Raw genomic sequence first — 12516 nt, forward strand, 5'->3', positions numbered from 1 at the left:
AAATTTAAAAATGTCAAAAGTGTTGAAATATTCTAAAATTTAAAAATTTCCAAAGTGCGTCGGATCAGAAATCTGAGTACGTCAAGCTGTCTAAACGGGGGATGTAACTCTAATAGACAGCTCGCATTAGTGAACAAATGGCTGGAAACGGGGTTTTTTGCCACTTTTTCTATCGAAAGTACGGTTTCGCGACGTTTTTCAGATTTCAAGAGTACATTAGTTCCCGAGACCCTTCAAGTGCATTTATCACATTCTCCATTAATAAGATCACCGGTGAACTTGATAAATATTCCAGAATTTATCACACTCACCGTAACATATATAATTGATAATCGCTGTAACGAGTTTAAGAAACGTTTAATAATAGTCTGGTTCAGATTCGCTTACATGACTGGGATGCTTGGAGAATATCCATCCGAAACAAATCAGGATAACGATACCGCCGGCACTTATCAGTCTTTCCCTCGAGTCGACTGTATCGAAAATTAGAAAGACGATTATAGCACCGAATATGCATACATATATCGCCGATTGCCAAATGACGGTGCAGTGTCTGAGAACAACGAGAGGAAAACACTTTATATTAATTGAAGCGCTGTTTAAAATACGCCAAGATCGTAGATTACAATCCATAAATGTTCTTACTTGCTTGATCGGAATTTTTTGACATACTGTTGAAAGGGCTGCTTACATAGAGCGAATGCCTTTTTGACGATGCGTTTCATAACAGAATTATAGAGAACTCCGCCATAGCCAAACACGTACAGTAGGATTAACATTCCGTAACCGTGACACCAATCGAAACCGTACCCGGCATCTGGTAGAAAGAAACGTGTACCTTTAATTGTATCTTTCACGCTGGCAACGCAATCTTAACGAAATTACGTTAACCTACTGTAGTTGTTCCAATATAAAGTGGCAAAAACAAAGTAGGTCAATATCACGACGTTCAAGAGAGTTAGGAACAGTAATTTGCTAATCCTGGGGTGCTCCAGCAGTATATTATTCAGAGTGTCGTACCCAATTGCTAAATAGTTGTAGGACTTGGTAGGTGTTTTTTCCTGCGAGTATACAAATTGGGTTTTAACGATGTTTTTTGAAAATATATCGATCTGTTATTTATTATAAGTACATACATCACAGCGTAGTGTTCTATTTTCATTATTATATAATAGTAGAAACTATTTTCATTATTTAATTTTACATTATAAGTCAATTGAACTAATTCTATGTCACCCATTGCGCTGTAGACATATTTTATAGTATTATAATTAGGTTTAACGTAATGTAACGTCAATGTGAAAATATAAATGTGTTCCAAACTATTGAATGCACCTAACGAGTTAAGTTTTGTGATTTTCAAGCATGAATGCATAGTGACTCACGCATAACCCGATATCGTTGTTGACATCGTCGTTGTTCAAACATTTACCTTTGTAAACAAGAAGTCCTGATAACCTGGTCCGATGCATTTAGTAATTTAGAAGTTTATCATATTTCTGTCGTTGACATTACATTTATGTTAACCACGTGTCACGTGTATCCGGTTTAAACGTTTACGAGGCACGGATATCAGAAGACACGTGTGTTAATTACACACGTACCCGTGTAATTAATAAATTCAGTGCTTCTTTACACGTGAAAAACAATTCAGAATAATTACAACCGTATAATACACGTGTTATATGCGTACACGTATAAATGGGGATATTACTAAAATCTATATTGTATACCAAACCCGAGAAAATGATTGAGTTCGTACGTAAATAAAGTTTGTCAAAGTTAATTTAAATATTTTTGCTTGATTGCGGAAATCGACTTCACGGAATAATTTTGCTTCAAACACCTGGTTAACAAGCCGTTAACATATTTCTTTTCAAGTTTTATAATTATCATCTAAAACTAAATTCTGTTAACGTTTGTTTCAAAACTTTATCAAAGTACATCGGCTAAGCTCAGCATTTCTCGGTTCAATTTACTGGGTCGACGCTAAAAGGGTTAAGATCGAAGCGCGTAACGCGTTCAAATCGAATTTACTCGTCTCGACGAGACAATGACATATCTTGTCGCTAGCGCGTACAATGCTACGGATACCGTGAAACAATTACATTCCTTTGTAACTGCAGACGCAAAAAATTCTAAACAAATTGCATACCTCTTTCGTCTTGTCTTTCGTCTCATCAATTCGATTACCGGTCTCTAACGTGATCAGCTCCCTGTCCTGCAAACATAGCGACATTTTGTCGAAAACGATCGGTTGATTTTTGACCGATATCATCCGAAGGTTTGTACGCGTACAATCTAGTCACGGAAAAAATGATCGTAAGGCAACGGAACAAGGTTCGAGTGAAAGTATCGCTGTTAGACTGTCGAATAAAAAAAAACGTGACACAAGGAGTGGCTAAATGAACGGTATCGAAAGAAATCATGGACACGAAATATTAAATATAGAATACCTCGAATGCTGGATTCGCGATTCCGGACATTTTTCCTCCTTCTGAAGCAGCGAAGCAGCGATATCGTGTTCCCCGTGGCAGACGCTCTTCAATACTGACGCGAAACCTGCGAACGCATGTTTCGTAACCGAGTAAAAGGAATAACAATTATTCCAACTGAACCGAGCGTAATTGACGAGCGTAGGTATTTCGTGGCCCGGATGACAATCGTTCGCGTAGATAGCAGATAACGCTGATAAGAGTAATCCGTGGTTGAAATCGGTATCCGTGTCTCGTGGTCAACTATCTTGCTCTTCGAAAATCACTTTCTCCCATTCGCAATTCGAGTGACTAGTCGCGATCGGCGTGGGACATCGTCTTCCTTCGATGGCCACGCGGTTTCCACGTTGATCTTCGAAACAACGCTCGAGATCGTCACCGGGAATTCCGTGTCCCTAATTGCGATCCGCCTCGAAGCAAGCGGAAGCTACAACTGCTACCTACCGATAGAGTTATGTTTCGTTACATCGGTATCGCGCGACGCCGATGGTTCGCGTGCACGGAAACGAACGATTCGATCAACTGATCGGTGGCGATTATTATCGTTCGACAGTACGTCAATGATAAGGATGTAGGGGAACCCCGTGCCGGTACAACGATGAACTTCGAGTACAAGATTTTGCAATTGACCTAATTTCACGCGATCCGATTCAAACTGCAATAGGGTGCACGAGTTAAACATTGTAACTATCGCGGATTTCCACCTGCTGGGCGATAAGATATAATAAATTGCGCCGAATGGCTTATCACGAATTATCGTTGCATATGCCAGACAATATTCTTTGTCGATGACTAGTCGCGCTGCCGTTTGGCGGTCGCGTCAACTTGTGAAAGTTATTCCACCGGTTTTTTATCGTCGTGTCGACTCTGACTTCTGCTTGGTTAACGCTTTATCAACCGGGAATCTAATCGTAGAGTTTTTAATTACAGTGCCTATCTACTGCAATCGATTAAACGTGGCATGCGGTTATCTACTTCCAACGCTCAATTTGAAGAAACAGACGAGATTTTTGATAAATTTAGCAACAGTATGCAAGTGTTAACGTCAGCCTAGATTAAAATATATAGCTATGACGAATCATTTTTCGTATCATATTGAAGAAAATATTTTTTTTTTTTTATGCGATGGAGAGAGACCGCATAAAAGAAGTCTCGCTTGGGAATATTTATTTCAAGGGAGTACTCATGTCCAAAAATAGAATAAAAATCCTGAAAAACTGAATCCTGAAAAAATTAATTAATTCACCTTTAATCTCATTTCAAAGGCGATTTCAAAGATGAGGCAAAAAATGGCCACTCTTTTACATTTGAATCTAATCTCAATTTATTCTAATGCTATGCAGAAAACTAAGCATTTATTAACGTTTGGAGCAATCATCTCTTGCAAAGTTAAACGCAAAGTATAATGGTTGCACATGTGTCCTTTATCGAAATGAATGTATTCTTTGTCCAGAAATGTAAAATAACGTTACGTTGAGTACTGTTGGATGACCAACCTAGTGATTCGGTACAGATAAGAATATCGGAATTTATTTAAAATATGTTAGTCAGTCTTGTTTTTCGTATTTTTTATTTATCAATAAGTCCAACAAATTAATTTTTGGAACGAACGAATACCATTTAGAAGATAAGACTTGCTTTCATTCAAGTTTCAATTCTCTCTCTGTATATGCGAATATATTAATTTGCGTAATCATCCGCAGTCTATTAATTATATAACTAAACTAAAGGGATTTCCAAAAGGGACTCGAATTTTGTTTTTTGACCAAACATAAATTGTATGAAATGAAGCCGATTCGTTTATTTAAAACGAATGCGTACACGACTACGGTTAAACGTGAAAGACATACTCTTTAAATCTTTTTACTCCGAACACGGTAACTGGCATTTTACAGATTTTTTTTTTAATAATAAAACGCCTATTTGAAAATCCTTTTATTTTGTGATTACGAATGTCAATCCTCGTCCTATATATTTTGATTTAAGTATCAAGTTTACATCCTGTTCAATTCGTTGAAGAAGCTGGTGCAAAGGAAGATACGCACAGTAATTGTTACTTTTTTTTTACGATTCCAGAAGAAAGTACAGAGCACGTCAATATCTCTATGGAATTATACGCAGGCCCTGGATTAAGATGTAAAGCGATGAACCGTCTGAGAAAGCTCAGAGCAGTAATCTTCGATATCTGGTTGCGATCGAGACGGAGAACAACCGCGTGCTGGGAAAGACCAATGCGCTCGGTTCCGTATAATGACCGCCACGAGAAAATTATGAGATGCGTTTCCGGGGCGATAATTGTCGTCCACGCGCTTCGGTGGTTATTTCTAGCGGCGGTTGTGTTACTTGACCATGCTGCGCAAGGTGTCTTCTCCGCACTGTGGTTCCAAATCCGAAAAATCTGGCCAAAACTATGAAACAAATTCATTTTTTCAACTAGAACCTTACATATTTTTATCCCCAATAAGACAGTTTTGTTTATCAAAATTTATCCACCTATTATACGTGGTCGTTTATTCTAATATAAAGCCTCAATTGGAATTCGCAGGCAGAAGTATACGATTTTTAAGCAGCAGTGATGAAAACAGTAAACAGTCGATTATGAATTATACAGAATTTTCGAGTATATTAAACTCGCGTGTAACGTAAGTTTTTATAACGTGAAGTTGTAAAACGTGCCGAAAATATTGCGACCACTGTTTCCATATAACGCGATTTCTCGTACAATGCGCTAATTATAAAGCACAAGAATTCATTTCCTCTATGTAAGCGTTGAAGAGTTATTACACAGTTTTCTTTATCATTATCGACTTCTATTTGATAGTTGTTTTGTTTTTTTCACAAGGCCACTTTTAATATGCATAATGACATGAGTATCGGTGGTAGATAGCACTTGAGAATCGGTAACGTATCAATGAATTGTATCCACGATTTGTACGCACAGTACAATTTCTTACGTGTAATGTAATCATTAAATTGCGAATTTTATCTATTTATTAGATACAATTAAACAAAACGAGAAGGTATATTCATTTATGCAAAATGAAATATTAATAGCTCTTTCGGGCGTCATCATGTATCCTGTGTTTTGTTATCCAATAATAGTGGGTGACAATATAGCTATTACTATTATTATATTCCACGATTTTTGTAATTATTAAATTATTTATATACCAAAGGTTTGTATCTTTCATTTAATTCACGTATAAATTCTACGAATTCTATAGAAAAGCTACGCTTTAGGATAGCATCGATTTTGAGCGTCAGATTTTTTACGCTTCCCGTGACTCGAGATGTCAATTAAATTATGCGACCTGCGTTGTTTATACGCACGTGGAACTGTTGCGGATAATAAATTAACAAGTGGAACTTCTCCTACGCACGTGGGCCGATCGAAGGTCTTCCTGGAAAGAAGGAATTCGACTTCATTAGTCGAGATTTTCTTGGAAGAAGTCGGCTTGCCAGTAGCCAGGTACCCATAATCTGTAGCCGATCTTTGTTTTTGACGACGACAAAGAAGTTCAGTTCAAAGGAACCACCATTCAGATCGAAAAGGATTTTATACTTGGGACTATTTATCATATCGAAACTATTTATGCATGTATTAAAACAACATACGTTAAATAATATTTCTGGCTTTCACGAAAAAAGTATTAATCTATACAGGGTGATTCTGGAATCTGGGACGAGCCGTAGCTCTGTTCTGAGCAGAGATACAAAAATTTGTTAGAGGACAAAGTTGAATCTCTCATGTTGGGCCACTTTTCCACATAGAAAATACTTGCAACAGGATGGAGCACCATCTCATAATGCCCGGAATGTCACACGATACTCAACGAAAACGTATTGAGAAAAATGGCTCGCCACACGAAGTCCCACACCTTGACCCAATCACTTGCGTTAGAGAAAATTGTCTCTTCTCATCTAGCTACGGTCTTTGATTTATAACCAACCCTAGTTTAATAGAATTAATTTCTAAAAACGAAACGAATAGAATTCAAACAGAAATAAACCGGATCGAATGGATTAAGCCGTGTTGTTATGCGTAGCTTACGAAAACTGTGCGGTTAGCAAAGCGTTATTTTTGCAAAGGTCCCCTATATTCCATACCAATTGTGTTTTATTTAAAAAAAAAAACATCTCAAAATCCCTTTTGGAAAACCCTATATAAACAAGCAAGTCTACTTCGACCTTGTGCTGGATAGGAGGAGAATTGGGAAGATGACGCCGCGCTTATCTCTCGGAGACGTGAGCAGTTCCGTCGCCAGTCACGTACAAATTTTTGTAAAAAAACCACGTTCGCGCGTTTTCTGAGCGCACGCGCTACCTGACGCCCAAGCGACAGGGAATTTGATTTCCCAGACAGTGCTTATACAGCGAGGAAGATCACACCGTATACGCTACGAGTCTAGGCGACGATAGATCCACAGAAACGGAAGCAAACGCGATGGGAAAGAAATAAACTGGTTGTCCTTGATTCCATTCCCGGAAGACCGTTCCTTTTCTACGGCAATATATCAACGCATCAAACTTTCTCGACGATTCACAGCGAGAGTCGTAATCAAGATTACCTTCTTCGGTTTCGATTCTTCGTTGCTGAGATGCTGAAGCTTCTTATTTTGATCGATGTTTACTAACGTTTTGCTTTGACGTGCTTGGAACATCAAAAAATGAAAAAAAAAATCAATGTTCTGTTTTTAATTAAAATCTGAGCGATTCTGAACACAGTTATGTGCAATCAGAATTTAATTTGGACCACGTCCAAATTTATCGATATAAATGTTATCTAATCGTATTTATTTTGATCAAAATCGATTAAAACACTGCCTTTCTCTGCAACTAGTACACTTAGACTAGCTTACGCTTAAACAAATTGAATCGGTATGCAATTGATACTTCTACGAAAGTTTTGAAACCATTGGATATTACTCAGTAATTCTTATTTTCAAGTGCTAGTTCACAGGTTTATTATATCTTTATTATATAAAGATTAATCTTGTCAGTGTAATTGTATCGTATCGATTAGATTTCATGCCTTATTAATGATACGTTAGCAACAGTATTGATCTCTACTCGATATCGTCCAATCACATCAAACATTCATTATGAAAGTATTGGTATTAAAAATTTATATCAAGTAAAGATTACGGCCACTTGATACTCCACTCAATCATCTATCACATTTACTTGTGTACTTCTATTTAAAATTAAAAAATTAGCTATATTTAGAAATATTTGTGCTTTATTAAAAAACGAATTCTTCGAGCCTCTTTAGAAAATCCTTATATACCTATGAGAATGAGAGAGTTACAAATTGTTATGCCTTGTTTAAATATATATATATTAATACGACAAAATATTTGTTATTATACAAAATCCCATCAATAAAAACTAACTTTCCTATTTCAGGCGCTGAAATGCAACCCTATACCGTCGAGGCTTCGTCGTCGTGTTGCGACGCGACGTCGCGACACGTTGTGTCATATTTTGCAGTGGTAATTTTTCATTCGCGTTACACCACACTAATTTTCGTCCGTTACACCAAGAAACGTGAAACTACGTTTCATCTGCAAAGATCAAATCATTCCATCGTTTTACCATCGAGCCACTTCAGCATAGCTTGCTTCTTTTAACACATAACGAACCGCATCTGCAATATTTGCAATGTATGCACTGAATGTACTGTTCGCCACTGCAATCTTTGTGCGAACACTCTCCCTTATGTAATAAAATTATCAATTTAATATATCTGTAAACTAGAGTATGTACTTTTATCAATCACTCGTTAAAAAAATTCGATAACATCGCTTAAAATAAGTACAGGGAGCAATAATGATACACGTACTATGGCGTTCGAATATTAAATCGAGTAATTGCACGAATTTCTGGAGGTATCGAGGATACGAGATGAGAACCTCAAATCGAAATTATTTCAAGATTGAGAACTGCGCCAGAGGCAGGATTGACGTACATCGCGAAACGAAGAAGACGCAATTTGCATTTATCGCTCTGACCCGACTTCGTCGAAGTCTGTTTACGGCCTTGATAATCCCTGCACACCTTTTCTATTTTCCTGCTCTACGTAGTGGAAGTTAGGCAGGCCAGTTTTAGGTCTCTGGCACGCAGCCAAATCCGATGAGAATAGCGAAATTCGAAGAGCGTAACTTGTGAATAAACATCGCCGTTACGTACACCCGCGTCACGTCGACGAGATTCGAAAATCGTCGATGAGAAATCCATCTGGCAAGCTAAAAAACAATGAACCTAGAAATGTAGGGATGGAGCGTAAGCATAGTTTACGGATGAGGGGAGCGAGGACCACGCTGCGGAGGATAACTACAGCACCATCTATATTCTCAAACGTTTCGGATTTTTGAGTTGGCATGACATAAAATCGGAGCTGTAAGGTAACGATTACTTTTGTATCCATTACAATTTGGAATAATTACTTTTAAATTAAAAAGTAGTTATTTAAGTAAATTTTGATTACTTTGTTTTTAGTAAAAACGCAATACCTTATTCTTAATTACTTTTTAATAATTAATTATAACTACACAGACGTTACCGATTCTCAGGTGCTTTCTATCACTGATAACCTTCCAGTATGTACTGATAGCTTGTTACACTTACTCGGCTCACCTTGTACAATGTTTCAACAATTTTTTCGTAGCCCATTCAGAAGTGGTTTCCCACTTCTTACAAACGTTTCACTCGTGGCCCACGAGAAATGCAAGATTACCCACTATGGAAGGGCTCATACGGTTCACATCGAGAATCCATAAATTGGAATACAGTAGAACTCCATTTATTAGAACTTCAGTTATCGGAAGAAAATTTTCGTAAATGTCATGACTTCCTCTGTCGCGATGCCAGATTCCGGGCTCGCTGGATCCAGTTCGGCCGAAAGTACAGAACGATACGATTCCCACAGAGGAATTCAACGCGCGGAAATGCGTAGTTGCTGGCCGTCGTGGAAACAGTAAACCAGATGGTCGGCTCAAGACACACGAGAACCGAAGAAAATTGAAGAGCGATATTCGCAGACGATGCTCGCCTCTTCCTGTTCCTCTTGTTTCGCGGCCTCATCCCGCCGCAGCCCGATTATCCTCCCGTCCGGCATGGCACGTGGATTCTGCTTCTATCTGAGAAGATGATCTACGAGTACGCCGACCACGCGATTCTGGAACCGCATGGATGATTGCCACGGTTCGCCAGCGATGGTCCCTGAAATCGATAGTTTGTGGCCAAAATTGAAAACACCCTTTTCAACGAAAATTGACTTCCTATGATACAATTCGACTATGTATAGCGACATAATTCAAAAAGGCAGAATTATTATACTTAAAATCAAGAAATTCGATTGATCGATACATTCAGAAAAAATGTATGTTCTTTTTTGTTATTATATAAACTCTGATTCCTTTTAAAGTAATGTTATAAACAAATTCTTTGTCATAAAGAAATTATTTTTTACAAAATTTAGAACCAGATTTTATATGCAGATAGAAAACCACGAAACTTTTTCTTAAAAAGTTTTCTTCTATCTACAATGGTTTCAAAGGTAGCCTACTGGAGCTGAAACTTTAGGGGTCGTTTCGCCCTCTAAATATGAAAACTGGCAAAAATAAAAAAAAATACGTACATGTTATCTTTCGGTCCTTTAAAACATATCCAAAAACCAAAACAATCGGAGGCGGACACCTAAAAAACATTCCTTGCTAGTCATAATACTAAGATCTTGTTTCGTCGAGTGGTTAAAATAGTTAGAAGATATGTAAAAGTACAATGATGATACAATGCTTAGTTCATTTAGTGTTCGATCTTTTAAGTTCTCGATTACTGTCCACCAGAATTTCTTTTTGTTTATTTAATGCAATTAAAACCTCTTTATAGAGATTATTTTGCTACGTACACAATACATACATAATTCATAATACACAATGCATAATACATAGTATATAATTCATAATACATAATGCATAATACATAGTACATAATACATAATACATAATGCATTAAACAGAATACATTTTTGCTGAAGATTACATCTGTAAGTTACAGTTCTTGACATACAAGCGCAAGAAGTTTCAAACCGACACAGTAGGTTCTGGGAGAAGGATTCGCCCTTTGGTGGAGATGATATTTTAATTTCTGTAATCCTGTTATTAGTTTTCCTCGCTGTTTATCATATATAGCACATTGCCATAAAATATGGTCTATGTCTTGACGCTCATATCCGCACTGACATTGTGAATCACTTGTAAAGCTTGTTCGTGCAAGTGAGAATGCAAGATTATGTCCTGATCTGCACCCAAATTATAGAAAGAGTCTACTTCATGAAATCAAAAATATTCATCTGACGTGTCATCCAAAGGTTTGCAATGTGAACATCAAATCCAACGAGAAACTATACAGATGATTCATAAACTACGATTACGGTAAACTGATTCGGAAAAATGAAACTTGGTCTATTCGAGACGAACTTACGAAAATTTAACTACGTATATCGCTTCGGCGAAATCTCTAAAGAATTTATGGACGAGAGCTGTGATCTTTTAAATTACTCGCGTGGCGTAACGTAACGCATCTCTGATTGGGACGTGCTTTTAAGCTGATGACTAACTGTACACGAAAGTAGTCTTTCTCCATTGGAAGATATATCAACGGATAATATGCATAGATATTGGAGTGTATTCTCGAGACGAATTTAAGGCGGGTTACTTCAAGCACGGTGGCACTCTAATGCATTTTTAATTGGCTTCGTCGAACCCAGAAGACCAATTGCCGATTCTTTCTGATTCGCGACTAAAACAAATCGCGATATTGTTCCGCGTCACCCTTTCAGCACATACTATACATCATTTGTCACTTGCATAGAAAATTTTATTTTCATCCAAAATATGAACTTGAAGATATAGTAAAGATCCGGAATCGATTTAATAAACAAAGTTATTAGAAAATGAGCTTGACGATTAATCGAGCACAGAAGATTTTTTTACTACGGAATAATTCAGCAGCTGAAATGTTAAAATTGCGTGGTGATATTCCTATATATACATACACGCTCTTCTTTTATTTCTTACCGCTCCCGTTTCAGCGGAATGCGGTGCATCCGATCCACCGTCTTCCGTCGCAGCACGCGACTCTCCTCTCGAAGCTGGAGGAGTCGAATTCCGTCTTGTATCATCTCTGCGACAGTTCCGATGTCCCTGTTATCGCGGCGGATGATCATCTGTAATCTCAGTAGCCGCTCGAAGTGCATCTCTACGATACGCGTCGAATTCGAAGAGACGATCTTCCACGGTTCTCAGGAAATCCGCTTCTTTTTTCAGTTTCTCAGCTCTCACGTTAGCTGCAACATAATATATGTGGTCTTTTCCCCTCTCTCTTGAGTATATATCATATTTCCTAAAATTCCTAAAATTCTTGAAATTGCAAACAATTCATGTTCCCGAATCAAGAATTTATAAAATATTTGAGAATTTTGTATCGAAACAAAGTATTTGTTATTATCAAATAGAGTATTCATTTATGCAATAGAAAAATAATCGACCTTTTTTCCATTTTACTTGAGTCTCTCCCCTTAAGTGTCCACCACGTCTATGCCGGTGGACGTATTTTGTTATTAGAAAAAGAAATCCAGAGCCCCTTTTGGGAAACTGTTCGAATGACGAAAACGTAAATTGTCCGATTCTGCGTTAATCGTCCATGAGGTCACAAACGTTACTTTAATGCGATCGTCTAGACGTGTCCCACAAATCGGGGAATCAACGAATATTTTACCGTCCAGGTAAAAATGCAGGAATAACAAAGGGGTGGCCAGACGATTGTACGCTCGACGGCCGTGTTTTCGATTTCAAACAATCTGACCGATCGCGGAGAGAAGACGAGTGCAGCTACGCGTGGGTGGGATTGCGCAATACGATACGAAATTCAAATTTCGCTTCGTGGAAGCGAGCAGAATGGACCGAGTTGGCGGACCGGAGTCTCTTCTGCCGGATTCCAGGTACGTCTTATCTCGATT

At 37.9% G+C, this 12516-nt stretch overlaps 1 protein-coding gene across 2 annotated transcripts in view; it reads right to left on the minus strand.

Annotated features, from left to right (window-relative positions):
* LOC128873747 (solute carrier family 28 member 3) overlaps window positions 1–3131 on the minus strand; it is a 6205-nt gene extending 3074 nt beyond the window's left edge. Inside the window, exons 1-5 of one of the 2 annotated variants that reach the window (XM_054117546.1) lie at window positions 2457–3131; window positions 2156–2221; window positions 896–1061; window positions 646–817; window positions 388–553 (exon numbers count right to left, since the gene is read on the minus strand). In XM_054117546.1, the coding sequence (XP_053973521.1) occupies window positions 388–553; window positions 646–817; window positions 896–1061; window positions 2156–2221; window positions 2457–2486 (600 nt within the window). In that variant the 5' untranslated portion in view covers window positions 2487–3131. Of the gene's footprint in view, window positions 1–387; window positions 554–645; window positions 818–895; window positions 1062–2155; window positions 2222–2456 lie in introns of those variants that run through there. The other variant, XM_054117547.1, reaches the window with a different exon arrangement.
* Window positions 3132–12516: the final 9385 nt, after the last annotated feature.

This window comes from Hylaeus volcanicus, chromosome 3, assembly GCF_026283585.1.
Source record: "Hylaeus volcanicus isolate JK05 chromosome 3, UHH_iyHylVolc1.0_haploid, whole genome shotgun sequence".
Classification (NCBI taxonomy): Eukaryota; Metazoa; Arthropoda; class Insecta; order Hymenoptera; family Colletidae; genus Hylaeus; species Hylaeus volcanicus.